The sequence below is a fragment of the Phacochoerus africanus genome, chromosome 1 (genome assembly GCF_016906955.1).
Source record: "Phacochoerus africanus isolate WHEZ1 chromosome 1, ROS_Pafr_v1, whole genome shotgun sequence".
NCBI lineage: Eukaryota > Metazoa > Chordata > Mammalia > Artiodactyla > Suidae > Phacochoerus > Phacochoerus africanus.
In genome coordinates, this window is record NC_062544.1 from 221,605,604 (window position 1) to 221,633,326 (window position 27,723).

At 43.6% G+C, this 27,723-nt stretch overlaps 1 protein-coding gene across 3 annotated transcripts; it reads right to left on the reverse strand.

Moving 5' to 3' along the window:
* On the reverse strand, positions 1–26,181 carry UPK1B (uroplakin 1B). 3 transcript variants are annotated; one of them, XM_047791700.1, is made up of 9 exons: positions 25,974–26,181; positions 13,527–13,614; positions 11,998–12,198; positions 11,668–11,748; positions 9,659–9,733; positions 8,841–8,963; positions 5,886–6,065; positions 2,626–2,709; positions 1–904 (listed from the first exon to the last, which is right to left on the reverse strand). In XM_047791700.1, exons 2-9 carry the CDS (start codon positions 13,593–13,595, stop codon positions 854–856), a joined length of 864 nt encoding a protein of 287 aa, XP_047647656.1. In that variant the 5' UTR covers positions 13,596–13,614; positions 25,974–26,181; the 3' UTR covers positions 1–853. The 3 variants fall into 3 exon arrangements, with proteins under 3 accessions (XP_047647656.1, XP_047647666.1, XP_047647674.1); XM_047791710.1 differs by lacking the exon at positions 25,974–26,181 and adding an exon at positions 22,287–22,402; XM_047791718.1 differs by lacking the exon at positions 11,668–11,748 and having other exon boundaries at positions 25,974–26,175.
* Between the last annotated feature and the right edge of the window lie 1,542 nt (positions 26,182–27,723).

A 27,723-nucleotide genomic window follows, 5' to 3' on the forward strand; every position in this document is an offset into this window, starting at 1 on the left:
TATTTAAAAGCCCTCTTTATTTATAAGGCTAGACAAACAAATGCTGTGTTATAAGAACTTCCGTCAGGATTACCAGAGGAAACAGAGATCAGAAATATTTTGACAGTAAACAAAATCACCGACCTAACAGCTGGCTTGCTTCTCCCCTGTTTGAAAGGGGATTGAGGTTGAGATTGGTAAATACAGAACAGTTCCCTCCTTTGTCCCCCAAAGTCCACATACTTTTAATTAATGAGAGAATTGAGGTTACTAAGCACACATCACTCTGCAGTGTTGGAGAGGAAATTTCAACCATTGTTGGCTCAAGATGAGACACTGTCCTTTTAAAAAGGATGCCAAGGTGGCATTGAAAGAATCACTTGAGTCTCTGAAGATGGAAGCCACTATAGGACAAAGGATATTTCAGCACTCTTTTCCTTAGTTCTCTCACCTGGACAGTACTGAGATGAAGGAAAGCCTTTGAAGCTTTCTCTTAGAAAGCAGTGAGAAATACAGGCAAATTTGCTGTCCAAATACAGACTCATCTCACTGTGATAACACAAGTTCCTGTGTACATCTTTATGCCCCCAAATTAAAAATAAACAGGGATGAGAATGGTTACTATCTGCTATCCTACCTTCTCTTTTTCCTACAGTCTATAACAGTGTTGCGGACTTCTAGATGAGGGTGAAAACACCAGTGAGACTTTCAGGAGTCTGAGAGCCTAGAGGAACTCCATACCAACTGACGTGGCCATTTGAGGAAGAACCCATATAATCCCAAGGAGCACAAAGGTGGAATATTAGGACAGAGCGGTTCCAGAACCAAATGTAGAGTCACTGGGGGTAGGTGGTACGGTGGTTACATTTTATTCTTAATATTCAATTCTGCTCCAGTAGAACATGGTACCCAGGAGAACCCAAAACTAGAATACATGGAAAAAAAAGAAAAATAAATAAGGGATTGTTTTAGAAACATCTCATACTTGGGGGAAGAAATGGTGTTAGGTTCATTCAGGCTTCAGTGAAACTGGATTTTTAAAAATAATCTTGCCTTAAGCATCATCACAGGGGCAGAGGTGACACTGAATCCATCCTGTTACATAGTGAACCAGTACTTTCCTAAATGACCAGTGCATGATGTTCTATAACGGTGAATGGATAAAACATCTGTGCAAAACTGCAAGACAAACTACTGTAACATATTTTAGTGTAATACAGTTTTTTTGACATAGTTCAGACTCCATATTGCAACTAGCCTTTAAGAAACTACTACTTGTCAAGTTTTGTGTAGTACCAAAGAAGAATATTCAGTTATCTTTAGATAAAGCTACCCAAAATTCCTGTTTTTCCAACCCATGTCAGTGTGAAGATGTATTTCCTTCAAATCCTTCAACCTAAGCAACATATTATAACAGATTAAATGTAGATGAAATATGAGAACCCAGCTGTCTTCTCTCTGTTAAAGCCAGACACTGAAGAAACCTTCAAAAATGGAAAAGAAATGCCAATTTTCTCTCTCTCTCTCTTTTTTTTTTTTGTTTGGGAAAAGAGTCACTTCTTCCCCACATAAATATATTGTTAGTAGTAACATATAACTGGTTTATTATTGTTATTTTAAATGAATTAACAAGTATTTTTTAAATTGTATTAATTTCCAATAGGATAAAAATTAATAGATATAGCCCCCATAGACAAAAGATGTTTGGAGTCCTCGATAATTTTTGAGAGCATAAAGGGGTTCTAAAACCAAAAGTTTAGGACTGCCTTCCCTTAATCCTGATAGCAAATTAGAATCATCTAAAAATTAGAAAATAAAAAAAGTCTGGGTCCTGCCCCTAGATCAACTGAAATCTGAATCTCAGAGTTTGGGGTTCAAATATGCTTTTTCCCCCCAAGCTCCCCCACGAGGTTTGGTTTTTTTCTGTTTGTTTGTTTTTGTTCTGTTTTGCTTTAGCTTTTTTTTTTTTTTTTTTGTGGGGGTGGGGGCCACATCCAGGGCATATGGAGGTTCCCAGGCCAGGCATCAAACTGGAGTTGCAGCTGCCAGCCTACGCCATAGCCATAGCAACGTGGGATCTGAGCCTCCTCTGCAACCTACACCACAGCTCACAGCAACACCAGATCCTTAACCCACTGAGTAGGGCCAGGAATCGAACTTGCATCTTCCTGGATACACAGGAACGCCCCCCACCCCCAATGAGGTTTTATGTGCATTTAGGGCTGAGAACCTCCATTCTACCCTCCTGCTGCACATGCATCAGATAAAGTGGGCAGCAGGGCAAGGCGAGCCTGGTGAAGGCAGCTCCTTGGAATGAGGGAGTGGCTTAGGGTTGGGCAGGGGCCATCTAAATAGATGACAGTCTTTGACATCCACTTGTCATGAATGTATGTGATCTGGAGAGATGGAGGAGCATGCAAGCGCACCATAGTCAGAGAAGGAGCTGATTGGTAGATGAAGTTAACACCTACCTCCTGAGGGGATCCACTGTCCTTGCCCTGGTGCCAGCAGCCTCCTGATTAGCCCTCACATCTGAGGTTTTGTTTTTAGACAGTCTAGTGAGGTTGGGTTAACCAGGGGGCAATCTTCAGGTCTCTCCTTATCCCTCTCCTCCCAGAAATAAAACATGTGATGGGGAATACTCACAGTCCAACAGAGAATGGCAAATCCAAACCATGCAACCCCCCAGGCGTGTCGGTTCATTGGTCCAGAGATCAGTTCATAGCAGCCCTGGAGGAGTGGGTGATTCCACACGCACGTGAGAGGGGCCAGAAAAAAAGATGTAAGAGATGGGCAGGAAAGCTGATTGATCTTTGAATCAACTTCACTCCAGAGTCCAGTGTAACATCACCAGGCTATTTCTACATCCCTGTGGACAGCCAGGTATTAACTGAGCTCTACTGAAGAAATAGGACTACTCCTAATGAGCAGCTATTCTGTATCACATTTATTTGTGTCTTTCATACAGTCTAACTAAGCGAGGTGCTATTTCAGCATAACATTTTTCTCATATTGAATATGTGGGCCATGTAAAGTATTCTTAATAACATTTGAGATTTTTTTCCTTCCAAAAGATTTTATTGGTGATTTGAAGCTACAGTTACCTTTTGATTTGTTTTCAACAAAAGTGCTTCCAGTTAATGAAAACTAGAGGTTTTATGTTTTAATCATTAAAGAAACCCCTATACTCCACTTTCTAAATTCTCATTTATGTCATAGTTCATCATATCTTTATAGGATTCTAGAAGAGCCATGGTGTGTGTGTGAAAGAGATTCATTTTTTATTCACCAAGTCATTCATTCATGCATGCTATAATCTGATAAGTTTTTATTTGTGGCCCATTCTGTTGTAGTATTTGTGAAAAGTGCTGGAGTGAACCCACGCACAGGGCTAGACTTGCCATCTGAGTGACCACTACTAATGCCTTGGAAATGCGATGTCCAGGCTGGTTTCCTGAACCATTGAGGTCCGGGGAGAAAGGCCCCCCTTGAAATGCAGGCCCCGCCCAGCGTCCACAGGTGGCCCCTTGCAATTCTGTCATTTCTGACCCTGCTCCAGCCCCTTGTTCACTCACTAGCACACCCTGCCTTTGTGTGTGTGCCTGGATTTCTCCATTTATTCTTCTCCATCTACCTGATATCTCCATTCACCTAGATGCTCCAATGAAAAATCTTGGCATTATCCTTCACTATCTTTCGCTCAAGCAAACCCTTTCAGTCTGCTTTTAAAAATAAATCTCAAATCCACACAGGTATTACTTCCTGCTACCACCTTGGTCCATCAATGCCTCACTCCAGGATTCCTACAATTGCCTCCTGGCTGGTTCCCCAAGGCCTGAGTCACCCTTGGTGCCCTACTAGTCTTTATATGAGGCCAGAGGGGTCCTTGTAAAACAGAAGTCAGATTACTTCCCTTCCTTTTCAAAACCCTTGAGGACTTCCCATCACCTTTAAGATGAAATGCTAAGTCCTCACAATGGCCCATGAGGGGCTGCAGGTTATGGCCCTGCCTCTATCTGTGATCCCAGCCACCACTACCAGAGGCTTTTTCAAGGCAAAGCTAATAACATCCTTGCGCTCAGGGCTGCTTACTTGCAAGATGATTTCAAAGCCCTGTACCTAATTTTATATGCATGTTGTAAACTTTTTTCTAAGAAGACCTCTCCCCAAGAATTTGATAAGCTTCAGGCCCTACAAAGTCTGGATTCCTGCTTGCCTCCTACTCTTCCTTTGCTTGTTCCAGTCTTGCCATATGGATGCCTTGATGTGCCTCAAAAAAGCCAAGGGCCCCCACTTCAGAGCCTTTGCACTTCCTGCTTCCTTTGTTCAGAACTCTTTTCTTCAATCTTCTTAAAGCCACGGTCTCCTTTCCTTGCTTAATTCAGAACTCTGTGCAAATATCTCAATAAAGAATTTTATGGCAAACATAGAGAAAAATACCTTTCCCCCCCATCATTTTCTATGCATTTATCCTGCTTTATTTCTGCTCATGGCATTTATCACTACCTGGAATTTATGGTGTCTTGGTTTGGTGACTTGTTTGTGGTCTATAGACAAGCTCTGTGAGAGTAGGAATTTTATCTTATTCATTGCTGAATTTCTAGAACTTAGAACAAAGGTCCAGCACAAAGCAGGCACCTAATCAGAATGAATGGAAAATGATAGGAAGTAATAATTACAGCAATATTATCTGTGATATACTTGATGGTTCACAAACACTCCTATATCCATCACTCATATGATGTCCCTGACAATCCTGGGAGGTGGTCCTTTGTCCAACAATATGTATAGAAATCCACTTATGACAGGTGGCAGGCACCAGGCTGGGCATTCAGCTGTGACAAAGCAGAAATAGGTTGGACCCTCTTGGAGCTCTCAGACAAAAGCCCCAGTTTTTTCACTCTGATGTAGTGCCTTTCATGATGCCTTTTTTTTTTTTGTCTTTTTTGTCTTTTTAGGGTTGCGCCCTCGGCATATGGAGGTTCCCAGGCTAGGGGTCGAATTGGAGCTACAGCTGCTGGCCTACGCTGTAGCCACAGCAACACAGGGATCCAAGCTGAGTCTACGACCTATACCACAGCTCATGGCAACTCCAGATCCTTAATCCACTGAGCAAGACTAGGAATTGAACCTGTGTCCTCATGGATGCCAGTCAGATTCGTTTCTAGTGAGCCACGACAGGAACTCCTCATGATGCCTTTTTAATCATTGTAGTGGTGCTTTTCTTGATCTTCCCTAGTTCTATCACAGTATTCTTGAGGTGCAGGGATCAGAAGTTGCATAGCATTTTGGGGGCAGATGAACCATGATGTAAGAATATATATATTTATTTGCCTCTGATGTCCTACATGACATTCTGGAGGATTTCTACTATTACCACACTTATGACAACTTCCCTAGTTTCATTAGCCTTCCTTTGTGCATTGTAGATCCTGCAAAGCTACAATGTGGAGGTGAAAAAGAGTCATTCGCCTCTTCATTTGCCCACATACCAACCATTTATTGATGTCTGCTTTTTGCCTGGTGTTATGCTAAGTACTGAAGATACAGAATTGAACAATGCATGGCCCTCAAGGAGACGCATAGGAAAAATAGACTTGCCAACAAAGAATTGTAATATATTTGAAGGGTCAACTGCAATCATAGAAGGAAAGTGTATGAAATACTGGGGTGGCCTATCTGTTTTGTGGAAAAGGATTGCTACAGGAGAATTAGCAGGCTCTGTAACTCAGAATAGTGGTGTGGTGGGAATCTGGAGACAAGGGCAGGGAGAAGTGGGAAGGATGAGTAGATAAGAGATTCTGTTGAGGGTGAAGAATGAGTGAGATTGAAGAAGTAGGAGCTCAGGGAGTGAGAGACAGAGAAGAATTTCAGGATGTGGGACCTGGGGAGGAGCAAGGACTCACCTGGTTGTGATAGTAACCGGGTACTCCTAGTTTGCAGGCCTCCAGGTTGAGAGGTTCTTTAAGCTTGTTCATGACACAGCACTGACGGGGCCAGGGGTAGTCCGCATCGTTATTCTCAGTCCGGAAGGCAGAGGTGTATTTCTGCCAGTCGGAGGGGCCATTGACCCCACAGCAATAGTCCTGTCAGCACATGAGAGACACAAAACTCCCTTCCATGGTCCTTGCCAGAGCCACCAAAGTAGCAACTGTGATTTTATGGAGAAAGAAGATATGGGAAGTGTACCATATCTTACGTTTCTGAAAAATCCCCAAATGAGAGCTGAAGGTATTTTAAAGTTTGCGAAATACTTTTACATTTATTACCTTATGAGCTGCTAATGAGCTCTTTTTGATGGGTTAAACTTTCTAAGCCTCACTTTCCATAACTGCAAAATTGGGACAAACATAGTACCTACCTCAGAATTGTGTGAAGATTAAATTAATACACTTATGTGTTTGGCACAGTGCCTGGTCAATAGTAAACCCTTAATATGGCACAGTGGAAAGGAATCTGACTAGGAACCATGAGGTTGCGGGTTCGATCCCTGGCCTCACTCAGCGGGTTAAGGATCCAGCATTGCCGTGAGCTGTGGTGTAGGTTGGAGATGCAACTCGGATGTGGTGTTGCTATGGCTGTGGTGTAGGCCGGCAGCTACAGCTCTGATTGGACCCCAGGCTTGGGAATCTCCATATGTCGTGGGTGTGGCCCTAAAAAAAAAAAAAGACTTAATAAATGGTAATCATTATTAATACTAATATCTTGATAAAACAATGTGAGTTATTATCATGTAAGTGAACTGAGAATCAGAAAAAATTTTGTGGTGAAGAAATTATGAGTGATTCTTCTTGTTTTACTTTCCTATATTTTTAACATTTTCTAGAGCTATTATGTGTTATATTTTATAATGGGAGAAAATAAACAGGAAAAAAATAACCCAAACCCAGTGGCACATGGCATCTACACAGGAAAGGAAGATCACTTAACACATAGCTTATATCTTTACACTTTGAATGGAATTGAGGATAGAGGATAAAACATAATTCATATCACTTTCTTTGCTTTTTATAAATTCTACTAAAATGTTTCAAGGGAAGAAATTAAAACTCTGGCATTTCTCATCTTTAGGGATAAGTATATCCAGCAAACTTGGTGATAAAACAACTGTCTTAAAAGACAGTTTGATGGAAAATATCTCACCAAGGAAAATAATCATTCTGTAATTTGACCTGAGCATTTTAGAGGAAAAAGGCTAAGTCTAAACCTGACTTAGTTCAGAACAGGCTTTAAAAAGTTGGTAAGGGAGTTCCCGTCGTGGCGCAGTGGTTAACGAATCCGACTAGGAACCATGAGGTTGCGGGTTCGGTCCCTGCCCTTGCTCAGTGGGTTAACGATCCGGCATTGCCGTGAGCTGTGGTGTAGGTTGCAGACGCGGCTCGGATCCTGCGTTGCTGTGGCTCTGGCGTAGGCCGGTGGCTACAGCTCCGATTCAACCCCTAGCCTGGGAACCTCCATATGCTGCGGGAGGGGCCCAAGAAATAGCAACAACAACAACAACAAAAGACAAAAGACAAAAAAAAAAAAAAACAAAACAAAAGTTGGTAAGTGGATTATTCAAATGTGTGAGCATTCACATTTTCATTTGAAAAGCTTAGTTCTTTGCTAACAGAGTGGAATAAATACTTGGCCTATCATCGGAAGAGTGCTCACAAGTGAAAAAGTGCCCAATAAATTGGAGGGTCTGATGGGCTAAAAAAATTGATAGAACAGGGTATATTAGAATAAGTGAAGGAGATTTTAGAAGATAGAGAGTAAAGAGAGTGTTCAAAGAAGGGGTAGAGGCTATCATGGATTTTGCTGAAGACTGTGAAACACTGGAATCGGGGTCAGTAGAGGAGCTAGGTCAGATGAGGGCTCCTGTAGGGGATAAGAATTAACATACTTACAGTAGTGTAGAGGTGACAGTGGGTATTCTGAAACACTTGTACATTTGAAGGCATTTGAGGTAAACTTGGATATAAGGTATAATGGCCACTTAGGCCAAACTACGTGTTCAAACCACGTCATGGCCCCTGCTCCTTAATAGGACTACCCTACAGGTGTGAAAACTTACTAAATAAGCAAAATAACAATAACTGCCACTTGAGTTCATAGTGGGGAAGAAGAGGCACCATTTATTTATTTTTGACTATGGCTTGCAGAAGCTTGACATGGGATCTCAGTTTCCAGACCAGGGATTGAACCTGGGCTACAGCAATGAAAACTGAGCCTTAACACCTAGGCCACCAGGGAACTCCCAAGGCAACATTTTTTAAGGTGGTGATGCCTGAGTTCTAAGAGGCAGAGGGTGTGATTAGTCTAAACTTCTTGACAATGTTATTACTCCTATAAATGGAAACTAATCAACACCATGGCTTAAAATAAAACACAGATCTAGGGGTCCCCCTGAGTCATGTGTATATCCCCAGTCCCTGCCAGTAAATGAGGGGAACTGATGAACTTGCCTATGCCTAGTCTTTCTCTCTCTCTCTCTTTTTTGCTTTTTAGAAGCGCACTCATGGCATATAGATGTTACCAGGCTAGGGGTCGAATCAAAGTTTTAGCCGCCGGCCAACAGCCATAGCAACACAGAATCCAAGTCGAGCCACATCTGCAACCTACACCACAGCTCACGGCAATGCCGGATCGTCAACCCACTGAGCAAGGGCAGGGACCGAACCCGCAACCTCATGGTTCCTAGTCGGATTCGTTAACCACTGCGCCACGACAGGAACTCCCCTCAAGTCTCTTTTTGAAGGAAGCGCCTTTGGAGGCTGTGGTCCCTACACTTTGACATCACACCCAACCATATAGACACCCCTGGATACTGCTTTAGGTACAAAATGGCATCTCCCCACAATAACTGCCACAGGCATTACCTGGAGCATGAGCCTGTCCCAGGTCTTGGTGACCCCATTGTTTTTCCACTTGTCATCATTGCTTGGAGGACTGTTGTTCTGGTACCTCTCCAGCATCTGCTTCAGGAAGAGGTTGGGTGTGAACTACAGTGGGAGGAGACAACACAAGTGGAAGGGTTAGCACCCTGATCCTCAAGGAGGCGAAGTGATTTGCTTGGCCTGCTGCAGGGGACACTGAACGTTGTCTCCTAGAGTAAAGCCAAGCTCAGAGGCACGGAGAAGGGCTGAGTGTGGGTGTGAGGCTGCTCTGGGTGGCCAAAGTCCCTGTGTAGGAAGGAGACTTCCATCTTCAAAGAAATCCCAACGAGACAGGGTGGACAGGCATTATGGGGTGGCCTAGGGTAGGGGATGGAGAAGAGAGAAAGCTGGATGATGAATTGGGAGGAAGTGTTAGATGTGGAGGATTCCTGATCATCTTATTGGAAGGCCACTGACTATGGTAGAGGAGTGCAGCGCATGGTGGTGCAAGCTTGGGCCCTGGGAGTCCCACTGCCTGGCCTCATGATTCTGCTCTTTCACTTACCAGCCACAGAACTTGGGACAGGTTACTTTACTCTTTAAGTCGCATTTTTATTTTTATGTATAAAATGACAACAGTATTTTATTTCATAGGGTTATTATGAGTAAAATTATATATTTATTATTAACATGAATTTGCATGAACACACATATTACAATGTCTGGTACAGGGTAAGGGCTTAATACATGTCAGTATATTGTTAGGATGGTAATGATTTGTACCATAGTTGCTGCTTTCTCCTTTTTGAGGTTGTACTCACAAAGTCTCGTTGTGTTGCAGCTGTGATACAAGATGCCACTTCAAAGCCATATACAATAAACATCAGAATGAAGTACTGGAAGGGAAACCAATGGGATAAAAGAATTACATCTACCTATGTTTTCTGTAGCACATGCACCTAAACATCATTATCCAATCATTTATGTAATTTACTCAACAAACCCTCACTGATCATCTTTTAGGAGCCAGACTTGGAGCTAGGTGTTAAGCAGTTCAATTCTCTCCTTTCTCCAAAGAACAAACTCTAGTTCAGTATCCTGCATTTCCATTTTAACCAAGAAAAGCAAACACAAGAGAATGTACTGGGGTGTGTGTGTGGTTCATTCAATGGCTGGCAAGAAAGTTTCAGTGTATCTCACACTATGTAGACCCTTATAAATCCCCTTTCACTGGGAGACATTTTCTTTATGGTTTACCAAAAATTTAGGATAACTGAGGTCAGAAAAAGATTAAGTGAACCATGTTTAATATCCATTGTCCCTTTTGATAATCTCCAGTCTCATCAGAGAGGAACAGGCGGCCTCCATGTATACAGCTCCTCACCAGCAACTTCTCTCACCCACTCCCACTCCAGATACAACCCGTCAGGTGAGTAAGACAAATGGGCTCTGTGTTTTTGTTAATTTTTGTGCACGCGTCTACATGTATATTGTTGGGGGTGGGAGGGGAGGTGCATGTGCACATGATGCCTCCAGGCTGCACATGACGACCCTATTTGTGGCTGGAAACCATCTGAAGGACAAATGACCTCTGAATCTGGGACAGGGACTATTTGCAAGAGCCTGTCTTTGCTGTCCCTAGCCTTGCACATGTGCTTGTGGTCCTTGGGTTCTTCTGGGATGGGTGCTGTGAGCAGGGCTGGCGGATGAGTGCGGGGAAAATGGCACTCTCTCCCTGGGTAGGGGAATCTCTCAAAGCAGGACCCTCTGCTGCCCTAACACTCGGCCCAGAAAAAGGCTTTGGCTACTGTTAACTCCCAAGTTACCAAGCCCCTTCAGAGGACTCATAATATTTCCCCCTGTATTACCTCTGCTAACTTGCTCTTTGTCAAGAGCTTTGCTGGCTTCCCTTTATGGAGGCTCAGAATCCACTTAGAGACAGTGCAGAAAAGAGGCTCAGGTGCAGGTGTTTTCTCCTTCAGCCCCATAAAGAGTGAGCTGCTCCTCACTTTGCCAGGCATGGTGAAAGATGTTCCCCTGCGCAGGTCTCCCGGCTGTGCAGGCACACACGACTGGCCCGGTGTGAGACAGGTATGCTGCTCAAGCTCCTCTCCAAGGATCGCTGCCCCTTCGTTACCTTTCCCTGCATTCCTCTCCCCACCCTGCAAAAGTGGTGCTTTTACCCTGAAACTAACTCACACCAAGGACCCAGGGAATGTAAATATTTTACATTCCCTGGGCCCCGGCAGGATGTTAGTTCACAGGAAAAGCAAACCAAGAAGCGCCTTAGCCTGCTGGACTTGTTCTATGAAGGTGGGACTCAGGTCCTGCAGCATTTGGGCAGGAGAGTTATTTCAGGGCAGGGAGTGGGGCTGAGGCCCCATCACAGTGTGAGAAACCGCTCTCCTGAGCATGGGGACAGAGAGTCGCAGTCTAGACCCAATACTGAGGATTCTTAGCTCTGCTGGCTGCAAATCTGCTTCCATCTGCAAAGGCAGGGCATGAGCTGGTGTCTGTGGTTTGGGGAAGAAGCCTCCCTGTGGGTGCCCAGACTTAGAACCTCCACAGTAGGTAGGAGCTGAGGCTGTTCTCTACAGTGGTGCCCATCAAGGGTTTCCAGGATCCCTAAAAAGCAGAGTGAATGCATAAAATGGGAAGGGCCAGCCATCTCACAAAATCATCAGCCTTGAACTCAAAAAAGTCTAAAAGGACTCATGCTTTCTCTTAAAAATTTATGCATATTTTGTATCTTAATATATCATTGCTTGATTAATATTAAAAAGATGTTTTATACTACTTATTGTCAGAAGAAAAAAAATCAAATTATCACCTTCTTGCTATGTTTCTCCCTTGGCCAGTGTAGCCTCAGGTTGTATCTGTCGGGTGCATGCAACCAGTTGGAGAAACAGATCTGGAAAATACCCACATGTTTCTCCTTTGGAGTCTGTACTACTCTTCTGGACTTGCCATCATGGAGAGCATCTTGCCCCCACATGGACAGTCTTCACCTCAGGAAGTGTCTTCCCTTCTCCACACCCCTCACCTGGCCCTCTCTGCTCCCACCCACCCCACTGAAAGCCAAAGCATTGTGCTCAGGGAAGAAAAAATAATCTGTCAAAATTGGTCCAGGAGAGAAATATAGAGCATTTTAAGATCTTACCACCAAAAGGATTTTCCTGTTGGACTTCATGATGCCTACAATGCCTAGGACAGACAGGCAGAAGAGGCAGATGCCGACAAATATGCCAATCCAGGCTGCCCCATAGATGTCATCATTGTCAGTGGCTTCAAGCAGCGGGTAGAGGCTATATTGGTCTGATACGAAGAAGATGCACTCTGCAGTCAAGGCGATGCCGCACATCTGGGGACACAGGGGGATCTGTCAGGCTGTTGGCCAGGAGAGCAGAGTTGGGATAGGGATGGAGGAGTGTGTGTGTGACTAAGAGAGTAAGAGAGACTAACTCCATCCTCTGCATAGGCTTTAAGCAACTCACATAAACTCTTCATTGCCGGAAAATCAAATCTCTCCTTCCATCCTACCAGCTGGTTTCATACTTCCTTCCACATTTTGCTCTATCTTATTATACTTTGGAGGAGACTCAATTTCAGACCAACTATGAAGCCCTAGGGCCTGAATCAATCAAACAACGGCTTCTTGTACAAAATTAATCTCTCAGCCCCATTCCCACTGCCCACTGCCCAAATTCCTAGACTGTAATATTTAAACTGGTCCTGGTCATACTTAGCAGTGCCAGAGAATCATGGAACATTAGAGCTGAAGGAACCTTGGTGGTTATCCTACCCACCCCTTAGGCTTTATAGATGAGGGATCTTGTCCTTGAAAGGTGATGACTTGCCCAGATTCACACAGAGTCGGAGGCAGGGCTGTGCCCAGAGCCAGCGACATGAGTCCTAAGTGCTCTCCTCACATGGTTCCCACCCTACGTAGGCTGGCTTCTGAGCCACTCTTATGTCCCAGTGCTGGTCTCTGTGTGACCAGAACAAGAAGATGCAAACATCTGTGCCCAGCAACCTTAACAGCAGAGTCCATGGAAATCAGACTAAGGTGGGATGAGAGAGACACACCAAAGCCTGTGTTCTGAGAGTGCTTGGAGTCTGACCGTGGCTGGCATGGCTCCTTTTTGACACTTGTGTTTTAAAATCAGGAGGGAAATATTTGTTTTTTTCAACATGATCTTTTGCTCTATTACATAGTTATATATGATAATTTCTATAGGTAAATTCTAGCTAGTATATTTTACTATCCATTTCTTAAAAGGAAGATGTAGGGAGATATTGTCATTATATAATCATATTAATTATAATCATATAATCATAGTCACATAAATACCATTATTTCCCTATAAACTCTCACTTTTTAAAAATTAGTTAATTTACAATGTTGGGTCAATTTCTGCTGTTCAGGAAACTGCATCAGGCATACCTATACATACACATATATATATATATAAAACATATATATATACACACACACACACAGACACTCATATATATACACATTTTTCCCATATTCTATCATGTTCTATCCCAAGAGATTGGATATAATTCCCTGTGCTGTACAGTAGGATTTCATTGCTTATCCATTCAAAATGTACTACAAAGTCTCACTTTGGATTGATCTAAAATCATGATTATAGGAAGAGCAGAATTTCCTGGAAAGTTACTTACACCAATAATCACATTTCCAAAAACCAGTAGGCTCTGGAAGCAACGAACAGTGGAGTCATCTTTGGCCATCTTCAGGATCTCCCACAAGCTGAGGACACAGTTGAGAACATCACAACTTGATAGGAACAAGTAATGAAGGCCACTGCAAGTTCCACAGCAGGATTAAACCATGCCACAATGCACTGTCTTGGGTTCGAAAGCATCCAAACCAAGTCCTTAAGGTATGGAAATTGCATCCTTCTGAGTGATGAACTGAGGCTCCAAAGTCACTGAGGGCAGACCTGAGATGGTGATGAAGCAACTGAGGGTCCCTGGTATGTCTCTGCCCACTCCTGCTCTTGGCCAACTGAAACCCAAAAGATTAACCTATGGCCGGAGTTGGCAATTAGTTCCCCCATGAACTCTAGGCAGTTGCAAAAAACCATTATTTTCAGAATGTTTTGATATCCTCAATATAGCTGGCAAATTATAAATGCCCTGTTACGGAGTTCCTATCGTGGCACAATGGAAACAAATCTGACGAGTATCCGTGAGGATGTGGGTTTGATCCCTGGCCTTGCTCAATGGGTTAAGGATCTGGCGTTGCCGTGAGCTGTGGTGTAGGTCGCAGACACCGCTTGAATCTTACATTGCTGAGGCTGTGGTGTAGGCCAGCAGCTGCAGCTCTGATTCAACCCCTAGCCTGGGAACCCCCATGTGCTGTGGGTGCAGCCCTAAAAAACAAAAAATAAAAAATAAAAATAAAAGCTTCCTGTCACATAAAAGGGGCAGGGGGTGAGAGAAAGAGGAGCTAACATTTAGTTCCTTCTATATACCACCACAGATATTTTATATGTAATTCTCATAACCAATTAGGTTGAAAAAGAAAAGGAATGTGGCGGCTCCATGTTGCAGGTGAGGCAACTACAGCTTAAATTGGTAAATGAAGTTCCCTGGGGTCATACAACCAATAAGTGGAAGGGCTGGGTTGGAAGCCTTGGTCCACATGACTCCAGGGTCCAAGTGCTTCCCTCCAGCCCACGCTGCTCCCAGAAAATACTTACAAGGTTTAGTGCTACGTGTGGCACTTAAAAAAACGTGGGTCTCTCCCTCCCTGAGGATTCTTTGGAAGGAACACGTGGGGTAAGTGTTTGGGTCAGTTATTTTGGCTTTTTGCATTTGAATTACTTGAGATAAGCCATCCATGTCCTTCAATGTTTTATTCTTTTAATTAACTATACACTTCATGCACTGAGGGTCTGAATCAAAATGTATTATATGATACAACTTGCCTTCTGTGTATACAAAAATATGGAAGGGAGATTGTTGTATTCTAGGATTTGGCTTTAATAGGGAAGCTGTTTCTCCAAATCATTATCATGAATCTAGTAAGACCTTAAGTACTGGGGGGGTTCTGGGGGGAGGGGAAGAGGAAAGGCTTGCAGAATATGTATGGTTTTGATGGGTCAAGTAGAGGTGGGTGGGTGTGGGAGGAAAGGGGGGAGTGACATCCCAGGTGAAAGGAGAGGGAAGGTCCGAGCATAGAGCCCTAGAAGAACAAGGAGCCTGGGAAGTAAAAATTAGCCAGTTTGGCTGAAGTCCGGGCTTGTGAGGGAATCCAGGGGAGACAAGCCTTCTATGTGACTCAGACCTTGCTGAGTTTTAACTTCATCACTACACTCTTAGGGAAGTGCTAACAACCTTCTAAGTCCTCTTAAACATCCCTCAATATTTCCCTTTACCTGTTCCTCTGGGTAGAGATAGGAACTGAAGGAGTTGACATTTATGAGGGGTTGAAACTTAGGAGAACTGGGTACACTGTGGGTACTCCATCAATGCTTGCTGAGGGAACAGGAGAAACCAGGCCATTGTTACAAGACCCCATGTGTAGTTTCTGCTCAGAAATGCCATTCATTCTTTGCTGGGACTATGGCACCCTGGGTGGAGTGGAGCCTGAGTGCTCAGAAGTGCACACCCCTCTGAGTGCACACACCTCCCACCCACCTCCCCACCCCCTGGCAAGGGATCCTCACTCCCAGAGCTGGATTAGCCACCTTATAAATTTCCTCACTGGAATGCACAGACACTGCTCCTGACCAGTTGGGTTACCATCTAAACTAGAGACACAGGTAAATAGACCGTGAAAGGTGGAAGTTCAGACAACACAAGTACATATGGAGAGTAAAGGGCAAAAACCTGGAGAGGCCAAATTTACCCCCATTATCACCCAGTACTGATTAGGACCTGTTTTCAGATAGCAGCCTATTTTGTGGTCATTAGTTGAGCTCAACAGAAAGAAGGCAATTTTTTCTTTCAAGGGGTTTAAAGTATGAAGATAGGTTCCCGTTGTGGCTCAGTGGTTAACGAATCTGACTAGGAACCATGAGGTTGTGGGTTTGGTCCCTGGCCTTGCTCAGTGGGTTAAGGATCCGGCGTTGCCGTGAGCTGTGGTGTAGGTCGCAGACACAGCTCGGATCCTGCGCTGCTGTGGCTCTGGCGTAGGCAACAGCTCCGATTAGACCCCTAGCCTGGGAAACTCCATATGCCGCGGGAGCAGCCCAAGAAATGGCAAAAAAAGACAAAAAAAAAGTATGAAGATAGCAGCATGGATTCATAGCAAAAATGACCGTACATCATAGACTAAAGGGGAAAAGTAAGGCTATGGAGAAGAAGGCAGTTCAGACACCAAGGAAGGGCTTTATGGGTCCAGAAGAAGCTGATGGGACCCTGAACAGGGGATTTGGCCTCAGAGACCCAACTGTGTCCCATAACAGGCATACTTTCCCCAAGATGTATCTGCCACATGGAGTTTTTAAAAGGGGAGGAGACATATAAATACTCTGGGAGAATCGCAAGTCAGAATTAAGAAAGGAATGGGTTCCCTGGTGGCTCAGCAGGTTAAGGATCTGGTGTTGTCACTGCAGTGGCTTAGGTCATGGATTTGATCCCTGGTAGGAACTTCCACATAGCATGGGCATGGCTAAAACAAAACAAACAAAAAAAACCCCAAACAGAATTAGGGTGGGAAAATGCAGACCAGAGTGGGAGGAAAGAAGGAAGGAGGCAGGTGGGAACTTGGTTTGAGCAAAAAGAAGAGTGAAGTGAGGAAATCTAGATAAGCATGGAGCAGGAGATGCCCAGGAAGCAGCCTGGCCAGAAGCTGATCTAGGAAGGCAGGACTCTGTGGACAGGCACGGAGTGCTGAAGTTGCTTCCCACTAGACATTTCTCCTTTTGTGCTGTGTGTTCTCCTTTTCCTCCTCCTTCAGTGGCACCTTGTAACATAGATGAGGGCTCAAAATAACGAAAGATGATGACAGCTGTCGTTTAATGAGCGCTAATGACAGCCTCAGCACATGCTGTCACTGTGTTCATCCCCTCAACAGACCTAAGAGATAGGTAGTTTTCCCAACATCTGTATTCATTTCTTATTGCTGTTGTAACAAAAGTCCACAAACTTAAGTGACTTCAAACAAGACACAGTTATGATCTTACAGTTCTGGGGGTCAGAAGGGTGAAATGAGTCCCACAGGGCTAACATCTAGGTGTCAGCAGAGCTGCCTTCTTTCTGGAGGATCTAGGGAAGAATCTATTTTCTTGCCATCTTGCAGATGAAGAAAAGGAGACTTAAAGAGATTAATCACTTTCACGTTGCTAGAAATTGCAAAAGCTGAGGCTTGAACTTATATCTGCCCAGCCCCAGATCATTTACTTAACACAACTGTTTGTAAAGACGTGCACATGGCTAATGTTTTCAGGAGAAAAACAAACACCTGACTCGCCTCCTTGCCAACCCTGGAAGCAGAGAGAGTAGATATTACATCTCCCTGTTCAGATGATCCTGTCTTTGCACAGGTCAGTTATGGGGACCCTCTTTACTCACTTCTCCAAGTTTTTGCCTCCTTAGCTCCTCAACGCAGCACTAACCTTTGCACATTTTCCCCAAACCTAGTACTGCACCCACACATTGTTTTTGTTTTTTTTTTTAAATCTGTCTAGATGTATCCCAGACCTGCAGCAATCTCCCCACCCCTTGGGAGCAAAATTCTAACTAAGAAGAGGTGCAAATGTGCAGGTCAATGTGAAAGTCAGCATTTCATGGCCTCTCCCTGGCCATTGTTTTTAGACTAGGAGGTGTCTGGAAGACCTGAAATACTTATCGCATCCCCCGAATGGTCATGAATGTCAAAGAGAGGTGGCACTTAGGGAGCTAGGTGTAGGCTTCTGGATGCTCACAGGATTGTCTACTGGCTGTGGTCTAATGGTGAGCACCCAGACCTGGTGTCAGAAAGCCAAGGGTCAGACCCAGTCTCACCTAGTCCTTACCCTGGGTGATGCCACCCAGTGTCCATTTCCTCATTTATAAAGTGGATAAAACATGACTTGTTTGATGTGATTGTTGTGATCTCTGAGATAAAAGATGTGGAAGTGATTGGTAAACACCAAATGCATTTACAAACATAAGAAATGATGAATAATAACCAGGGGGCTATTGAGGAAGGGCAGGCTATTGGGCTGTGGCTTTGCTTTATGCACCAGTGACATTCAGGGCCCAGAAGGGAGGTTTTAATGGTTACTGGTCCTACAGGCAAATGCTTCTAGACTGAGATTAAGCAGCCCCTTCCACCTTCCCTCTGCTCTCTGTTCAGGGACTGCTCTGCTGGAGGGTCCTAAAAGCCTTACCCATCTCCGGTCTCTCCTTTTTATCTTCCATGGAAGGATTCATGGAAGGAAAAAAAAAAAATCCCTTTGGGAGAAGATAAAATGCTTCCTAATTGTGCTTGGGGTATGGCCAGAATGAGGTACCAAACAGCACGTCCATATGGGAGGGGCCCTCTGCATTCCGCCAGCATTCCTGAACAGTTAACACCTGCCATTGGGCCTCATCCCTCCGGCCTGGGCCAGCTCTGGAGCCTCTGGTCTAGACTGCACTGTGATGCAGAGACTACCCCAGAGGTTCCTCCTCTGTACTGGGAGGCTCTCATCCTGACACAGAAGTTACTCAGGGAGAACTCTGTTCTGCTCCTCTTGTATGTCCTTTCCTCCTGGTATCAACCTATGAAGGGCTTCCTGCACTTCACTGCAAGAATCTCCAAAGCAGGAGAAGGCCCTGGGACCTTGTTTAATTTGTCTTCTTAGATCCAAGGTGGCAGAGTGCTTTATACATGGTAGGCACTCAATAAATTCTTTTACTGGGTGAAAAGACAGATAAAGTAAATTTTTAAAATGTGTAATTTAAATGAATGAAGCATATCTGAGTGAATTATTTGCCTAGACTTTTATAGCTGAACAGGTTAAGGAGTTCCCATTGTGGCTCAGCTGTAAAGAACCTGACTAGGATCCATGAGGATGTGGGTTCAATCCCTGGCCTTGTTCAGTGGGTTAAGGATCCAGTGTTGCACTGAGCTGTGGTGTAGGTCGCACACTTGGCTTGGATCCTGCATTGCTGTGGCTGGGCGTAGCCTTGGCCTAGGAACTTCCATATGCCCTGGGTGAAGCCCTAAAAAGAATAAAACAAACAAAAAGAACAGGCTAGAGTATGGTGAAGTAGAAAGAACACGGGCTTTGGACAGATCTAGGTTTGAATCTTAGCTCTTCCATTTAGCAGTTTTGTGGCCTTTGATACTCAATCTTGTAGAGCTTTATCTTTAAATGGGTATTGTAATACATAACTAAAAGGATAGTTATGAAAATTACATGAGAATATGTGTGAAGTTCTTTTGCTTCAGTTTCTTTTTTTAAAAAATTTTTAAATTATAGTTGATTTACAATGTTCTGTTGGTTTCTTTCTTTCTTTTTTTTTTTTTTTGTCTTTTTAGGGCCGCACTCACAGCATATGGAGGTTCCCAGGCTAGGGGTCTAATCAGAGCTGTAGCTGCTGGCCTATGCCACAGCCACAGCAATGCCAGATCCTTAACCCACTGAGCAAGGTCAGGGATCAAACCTGCAATCTCATGGTTCCTAGTCAGATTCGTTTCCACTGTGCCACGATGGGAACTCCTGTTCGGTCAATTTCTGCTGCACAGCAAGGTGACCCAGTTGCTTCAGTTTCTTGAAGCAGAGAGACCAGAGCACACAGTGAATGGTGAAGGCACCTAAAACTGGTGATTTAATTTTGTTTTAAAATAAAGTCATATTGGGAATGTAAATTGGTGCAGCCACTTTGGAAAACAGTATGGCAATTTCTCAAAAAACTAAAAATAGAACTAACTTTTGACACAGCAATTCCATTCCTGGGTACACATCTGAGAAAAACCCCACCAATTCAAAAAAAAGAAGATACATCATCCCAATGTTCACAGCAGCATTATTTACAATTGGCAAGATATGGAAGCCACCTAAGTGTCCATCAACAGATGAATGGATCAAGAGGATATGATGTGATGTGTGTGTGTAAAGAAGAATGGATTTTTCCATTTGCAACAACATGGATGGGCTTGGAGGGCATTATGCAAAGCGAAGTAAGTCAGACAGAGAAAGACAAATACTGTATGATATCACTTGTATGTGGAATCTAAAAATATACAACAGACTAGTGAATATGATAAACAAGAAGCAGACTCATAGACGTAGAGAATAAACTAGTGGTTACCAGTGTGGAGAGGGAAAGGGGAAGGGGCACAACAAGGGAAGAGTATTAATAGGTACAAACTATTAGGTATAAAATAAGCTACAAGGGAATATTATACAACATGGAGAATAGCCAATATTTTGTAATAACTATAAATGGAGTATGACCTTTTAAAATTTGAATCACTATACTATACACAGGTGACAAAATATTATACATTAAGTATACCTCAATTCACCAAAAGAAAGAAAAATAGAGCCACATTTTAAAAGGAAATATGGACATATGATTTCAATATGAAACTCTATAAACCCAGATCAAGACCTGGCTGTGATAAGAGTAGAGAGCCTGAGCCTCTCAGAATTTCCCCTTATCAGTTCTAAACTTCTTAATCATAGGGCCAGCCCCAGAGTGGTTGGAAACTACTGTTCTATAACTAACAGAAAAGAAGCATATAGGCACATCACTAAGGTCAGAAGGCAATTACCCAAGATGCTCAAGAGTGAAGTTGGAAAACCCTGGTCAAAGTGTATAGGTTGATATTACACAATCACTCAATGGAAAACTTCTAGGAAAGACTCCTGGAAAACTGGGGGAGATAAGTTTACTTCCATAATAGACCAGCTGAAATAATCTCCAGGAGGTATTTTGTTTTTGATCCATTTAGAGGAAAGGCAATACGATTGCTATGAAAGGAAAGGATCAGACCTTTTAGAATGTTTTGAAGGCTAACAGATGCCTGTTCCTAAGGGAAAGCTAATGAACTTATTCAGATTGAAAAAAGAAAAACTTTGACAAGGTTTCATCCTGATGGCTGTTAAAAAAAAAAAAAAAAGACATTATAAATTCATTGAACTTTCCACAGAAGACAGTCATGTGGAGAGAACAAAATGGAGGGACAAATGAGCCTTTTTCTATACATAGAATATAAACTCTGGTGTTCTCTGGGGCTTGGAGTAGTTGTGCCTTAAGAAGTTAATAACTTCTTGAGTTTGTCTCTGCCTGCCTGATAAAGAAGTACCAAAATAAATACCCTTTAATGATTAACTTTATATCAACTGGACTAGGATATGGTGTCCAGTTGAATATAATACCAGCCTAGATATTGCTGTGAAGATATTTTTTAGAAGTAATTAATATTTAAATCAGTTGCCTCTGCATAAAGGAAATGACCCTCCATAATGTGGGTGGGCCTCATCCAATCAGTTGAAGGGAACAAGAGCAAAGACTGAGCTTTCAGGAAGAAGCAATTCTGCCTCGAGATTGCAACACAGGATGCCTGTCCAAATTTCCAGTCTGTAGATTTCAGACCCAAGATTGCAACACGAGCTTCTCATCTGAATTTTCAGGCTGTTGGCCAGCTCTACAGATTTCAAATTTGCCAACCCCCACAACCACAAGAGCCAATTCTATAAAATGAACCTTTTTCTTTATATATGTCCTATTGGTTCTGTTTCTGTAGAGAACCCTGAATAATATATCCCCTGATTTAAGTTGATTTATACTATTAATAGAAGCAAAAATGATCATTTTCTTATGTTTCCTGAGATCATCATTTCACCCTTTCTTTCCAATTCCCACTGCAAGCTCCTAACTTCTGACTCAGAAGGATCCACCAGTTTCCATTTCCCTTCCACACAGTGCATTCAGAGTGAATATTCTACAGCAGAATTTCTCAAACGACCCTAGAGGGCACAGATGTTCTGCCTACTGGGGCGACTTGTTTAGATACCAAAATTGAATAATTGCAGTCATTTCCTAATCTGAGGGAAAATGAATAATCGAAATTGGTCCTTTAAAGCATTTTCTTAAATCCTGGCTGCCTGCTACCATCCAGCTGGCTGAAACCTGGTTTATAGTATGAATTTAAGCCAAAATGATTGACTTAGTTATTTTAAATCTAATATATCAGCATGTTGTGGTGTTCCACAAAAATAAACATGCCCTCTAAGTGCCAGCCACTCCATCAATCTTGAGATGCATTGTCCTAAAACACAATTGGTTTTATATCCCTCCCATGGTTAAATACCCTCAAAGGCTCCGTTCAGCCTCAGTTCAGAGGAGAGCCCTCCACAGCCCCCACACCCACCTCCAGCTCAGCCACAGGCTCCTCCTTGTTTCCTGGTGCCAGATGGTTCTACTTGTCCACCTATCCTTTCCTGCTGGTCCGTCCCTCCAAACCCAAATATCTCCTCTCCTACTCTGCTGTACTTGAATTTGAGAACATTTTGAATTTCAGCTCTTGGAGACAGATGAAGGGCTTCCTTTGCCTGTATCTACAGTATTTGTCTGGACCCAATCATTTCAGTCTCTTTCTGGTCCATGAGGGGAGGTTGCACAACCTAAGGGATAAAGCACACACGCCTTAGCTTGTATTCAGTCAGCACCAGCCAGGCTCCAGTGGTCGCCTGTTTACCCTCATCTCCTCTCCTGAGTCTTCTCTCTTTCTTCTCCGTGGGCCTCTTTCCCTCTGATGGTGCATTCCCTCTGCCTTTGGAAACACGAGAAAGTGTTCTAATACAATCATTCCCGTGTGGCCTTGACAATGCTGGCTCTGAGGCTCACTGTGTGTCTTCCCGCATGTGGAGGTTCCCTGGCCAGGGATCCAGCCTGAGCCACAGCAGCCAGCCAAGCCACAGCAGTGAAAATGCAGGACCCTTAAAATCCACTGCGCCAAAGAGGATTCCCCCAATCAGGAGTTTAGAGGTTTCTCTGTTAGGCTATGGGTAGAGACTGACCCCGATAATATTTTGTGTTCTTCCCTGCTTTTAGCCCAATTTATTGAAACTTCCCTGTGTGATTCCAAAATAGTGCTTCCCTCACATGTGTTTGACTGTTTCCTCTTCTCTCTTCCTTTCCCCTCCCCTTCCCCTCTCCTTCCCTCCCTCTCTTCTTTCCTTCCTTCTTTTCTTGTTGCTATTTGAAAGGGCTAGTAAGGAGGCAAATGGGATGGGGAGCATTTTAAAAAGTGGTTTGGGGGAATTCTCTTGTGGCGCAGTGGATTTTAAGGGTCCTGCATTTTCACTGTTGTGGCTTGGGTGGCTGCTGTGGCTCAGGTTGGATCCCCCTGGCCAGGGAATTTCCACATGCGGGGGGAGGGGAGGTGCATCACCAAAAATGGGGTTGGTAGGGGACAGAGGATGGAGTAACAGCTGTCCCCTTTAGAAGTGATACTGCCCCTGACTGAGAGTGTGCATTTTTCACCTCAAAATGTTTTCCACATACAGGAATAGCCCCTGTGAGCCCCACCCTGTGGAAGACTGCTCAGGGGCCTGGCACCAGGGTGATTTACTCAAATTGCACAACATCCTGGGAGTTCCTCTGCTCTGAAGAGTTCAGATTTTTTGAAAGCCTGGGGTTATCTTTATTTTTCTTGTGCCTGCATTCAGTTTACATTCTTATAAAAATTATTCATCTCCACAGTGTTGATGTTTCTAGACACATTGAATAGGTCTAAAAACCACCACGGTTCATTAAACAAACCAATTTTTCAAAGCAGAAGAAAAAGAAGTGAGACTCACCCACCAAGCATGAGATCATTGTTTCAAGTTCATTACCTCTTTTCCTCACCCAAGTTTGTGGGACCATAGAACGCACAAACCACACCTCACACTTGAGCTCTTGTTAATGAAATTTGGATTGACAAAAGGAAAAATAAGAAGGAGAAATGGGAGAGGAAGAAACACACGATAGGCTGTTACCTTAGTCCTGATTCTGAAACCCAGAACAAGATTAGACAGTTGGATGACCTAGAGGTGACAATAATGATGACTGTGGAGAGATTAGTTCAGGACAATCCATGGCTGGTCTGCTTATATTTAGGGTTTGATGAGTCCTTGGGAAGGAGGAAAGGAGGAGCTTGTTCCCTTGCCCATAGCATTCATTACTTTTTTTCTTGCTTTAGAGCTCCAAATCTGCTCTGACCAATGTGATAATGAGTAGAGGGTTGTAGCTATTCAAATTTAAATTAATTCAATTAAATAAAATTAAAAATTCAATCCTTTAGTTGTATTTCAAGTCCTCAGTAGCCATATGTAGTTAGTGGCTGTTGTGCAGAACATTTCTGTCTTGGCAGAGCCTTCTATGGGACCAGCATCCCTCCAGATGCCCAGCCTTGCTGTGCTGATCTGAGGGTCCCTCACCCACCTGAGGTCAAGAATTAAGATGTCAGCAGTGGCTCAGAAGTCCTCAGCTAAGTGAGGACCTTGGGTGTGGGCAATGCCAGTGGGATGGCCAGCCCCAGGGCAGCAATGCTATGGAGATTTCTCAGGAGGTGAGCTTAAGGTATCTGCCACAATTAGAGAAGGGTGACCCATCACTAGGGTGGGCTCCCTGCATGGCCATGAGGGTAAAGCATATCTTAGGGCTAATCAGTGTCTGCTCTGGGTAGGAATGTAAGCAGGAGAGGGCAAAAGAAATTTGGAGATTTCATTTGTTTTTCTTTTTTTTTTTTGGTCTTTTTGCCTTTTCTAGGGCTGCTCCCATGGCATATGGAGGTTCCTAGGCTAGGGGTCGAATTGGATCTGGAGCTGCTGGCCTACACCAGAGCCACAGCAACACAGGATCTTAGCCACGTCTGGGACTTACACCACAGTTCACAGGCAATGCCGGATCCTTAACCCACTGAATGAGGCCAGGGATCAAACCCTCAACCTTATGGATCCTAATCGGATTCATTAACCACTGAGCCATGATGGGAACTCCTCATTTGTTTTTCTTGATGGTGTCTAAGATCTTCTTTGTATTTACAAGTCAATGATTTTTACCAAGTAGTGAAAAAAATAGATGAGCTGATTTTTTTACCTGTTGTTGCAGAAAAGCAAAAAAGTTTGTTGCAGCAGAAAGCAAAATAAGAAATTTTTCTCCTCATGGAGAAAAGTTAATTTTAAAAACCCCATGCATTTCTTTATAAGGTTTGAAAACTATGTAACCCAAGTTATATATAACTGAAATACGTACATATATGTAAAATCTGAGTTTTCTTAGGCTTAGCAATTCCATTCAGGCAAAACATGGTCAATAAACATTAAGTTTACTTAAAAAACACATTCAAATTCATAAAGTTCAAGATGTTTTAAAAATATTTAAAAATGGGGTTTTAAACTCATAAACATAAAACAATACTAGTATTTGAAACTTAACCTGTGTTATGTGTAGAAATGGTTGTTAGAACCAAAAATATGACCTGCAAATTTGGTGGATCAACCATCTGGTGAACAGTAAAAATAAGTCATGTAAAATGACATTGTGTAGATAAAGCTAATTTGTCGACCTCTTTCAACATTTATTAAGCAGAACTGTTGGCAAAGAAGTAACATGAATAAATTACTTCAGAAATCCCACTGCTCCCTGGCAGGACCAAATGATTTCTGACAAGAAGTCTAAGGCAACTTTCTCTCTGCTAGGCTAAGGGATAGATTATTAAGAAAGATGATCACCTCTTTCTTTCCTTAATTTTTCTTTTGCTTTTTTCTGATTCTACAAGGAAATTGGAGGTCCCCAAAGGCGTCTGTCTATCTGAGATTTAATCAAGAGATAGAGGTTTCCCAGGGTTCTTGGATTTTTCTAGTTCTTTCTGTGAGGAAATGGGAGGGGGAAATCAGGATGGGTGAATAACACCTCCGGAAGAACTTTATCTTGTTCTGAGAACTGGACAATATCAAAGGGGTTACGAAAGCATTTGCACAGTTTAAAGTAAAAGAGAACAGTCACAATATCCTAAATCACAATAAACGACAGGCTCTATTCATCAGGAAATTAACTTCTCACCCTCTCCCTTTCAGACGCTCGCTCCCTTCCCAGGAAAGCAACCCACCCTCTGAGAATGCATTTATCTTCCTGTCCCACCCCCCGCCCCCCTCCCCCCAGCCCGCCCCTCAAGGGAATGGGTCTACTCACCGCGCCCTCTCCCCCTCCTCCTTCTTCTGGTCCCGTGCCGGCCCACTCTGCACACTGCTCTGGCCTGGGGTGCTTTTCTACCTGCACCAACTCTTTGAGCCTCCCCGTTCAGGGGAGGGTGGTCTGTGATTGGGAGAAGGTACCTCACATGGGCTGAGCCTGATGCTGTCTGACCCTGCCTGGCTCAGGCCCGGAAGTACCAGGAGACTTTCAGCCAGTAGGTTTCTGTTGCTTTGGAATGTGTGATTCTGAGAGATGGAAGGAAACACCTCGACAGGGCTCAGCTTATCGCTGCTGCTCTGGATTCCTCGTAGGTCAGCGCTTCCTCAAAAGCACACTCAGGACTTTTGTTTTGATTTGATGTGTTTTTATTAGCGAGATTTAATCCTTAAGTCTGCTCGTGTACCTTAAAAGGCCTGACTGCTGTCCTACCGCCTCACAGGGATGCTGGTACTACTTGTCTGTTCAGGGTCATGTCTAGCTTCAGTTTCCGCAACTTGCAAATGCTACATTTACTGGGCATAGTAATTGCCTAAGTAATGCTCCCACTGAGTTGGTCCAAAGCCTAAGGGGCAAGACATCTGGAAGCAAAGAGATTGGGAGGAATTCAGACAGAGAGAGGGCACAAGTAATTATCTGATGTTGTCCAATGAATTTCTCCCTTCCCTCTTTTCCCTTCCCTTTCCATCCTCCTTCCTCCTGCAGCTACCATGGGTCACACGCAGAATCGACGAAGTCTGAACAAAAGAAACACTTCTTGAATCGACGAAGTCTGAACAAAAGAAACACTTCTTTCAGTGGCTGCATAGCATATGCATACATGCATCACAGTTTATTTAGCCTGGTGTTAGTGATGGGTCATGGCAGCAACATCAGGATTTCCTGAGTGTCCTAATCAACAGATATGGGAGTTCTCATGGGTTAGGACCATCTCTGTAGCAGGTTAGGTTTTTTAGGAACATACTCTGAGACAGAGTATAGTATGCAATATATTCGTTAGCAATTAAACACCCATGGAAGGGAGAAGGAATGGGATTGGGCAGAGAGGGGAGTTGAGCTATTATGGCAACATCCCTTCCTCAGCCCCAGGAAGCTCCCGAGGAGGATGGCCTGTCACCATTGCTCTGCCTTGGGCCCCTCTATGATTAGTCCTTAGATGTGGGTTGTTCTGGGAAGGTGGCTTTTTGTAGCTAAGGCAATCCTGAAGGGGCTGAAATGGGGGCTGGAGTGGTCAGTACTCCTGACCGCTGGGCTGCATCTTCCCTCTTAAGGGGTCAGCACCAGGCATCTCTGTGTCCATCACACACCTTATTCCTCCTCAGTTCTGCAGGGCCTGGTTAGAGATGGCATGATTCACACAGCGGAATAACATGCAATTTTTTTTTTTTTGTATTTTCAGGGCTACACCTGTGGCATATGGAGATTCCCAGGCTAGGGGTCTAATTAGAGCTGTAGCTGCTGGCCTACACCACAGCCACAGCAACGCCAGATCCAAGTGGTGTCTGCAACCTACACCATAGCTCACGGCAACGTCGGATCCCTAACCCACTGAGCGAGGCCAGGGATCGAACCCGCAACCTCATGGTTCCTAGTCAGATTCCTTTCTGCTGTGCCAGGATGAGAACTCCCAGAATTCTATGCAATTGTGATGGAAAATAAGGCCACTTAAAAATGTTTCATGAAATGGAAACATGTTCAGTTATTTATTCAATACTTATTTATATAAATATTTATTTAAAACCTGGGATGT

Excerpts from the sequence above, each read along its gene's own strand:
- UPK1B (XM_047791700.1), bottom strand. The coding sequence starts at position 13,595 with ATGGCCAAAGATGACTCCACTGTTCGTTGCTTCCAGAGCCTACTGGTT. Across the intron at positions 9,734-11,667 it reads GGGAGAAACATAGCAAGAAG|TACTTCATTCTGATGTTTAT; the intron begins GTGATAATTTGA and ends TTTCCCTTCCAG. Across the intron at positions 2,710-5,885 it reads CCGGTTACTATCACAACCAG|GGCTGCTATGAACTGATCTC; the intron begins GTGAGTCCTTGC and ends CCACTCCTCCAG.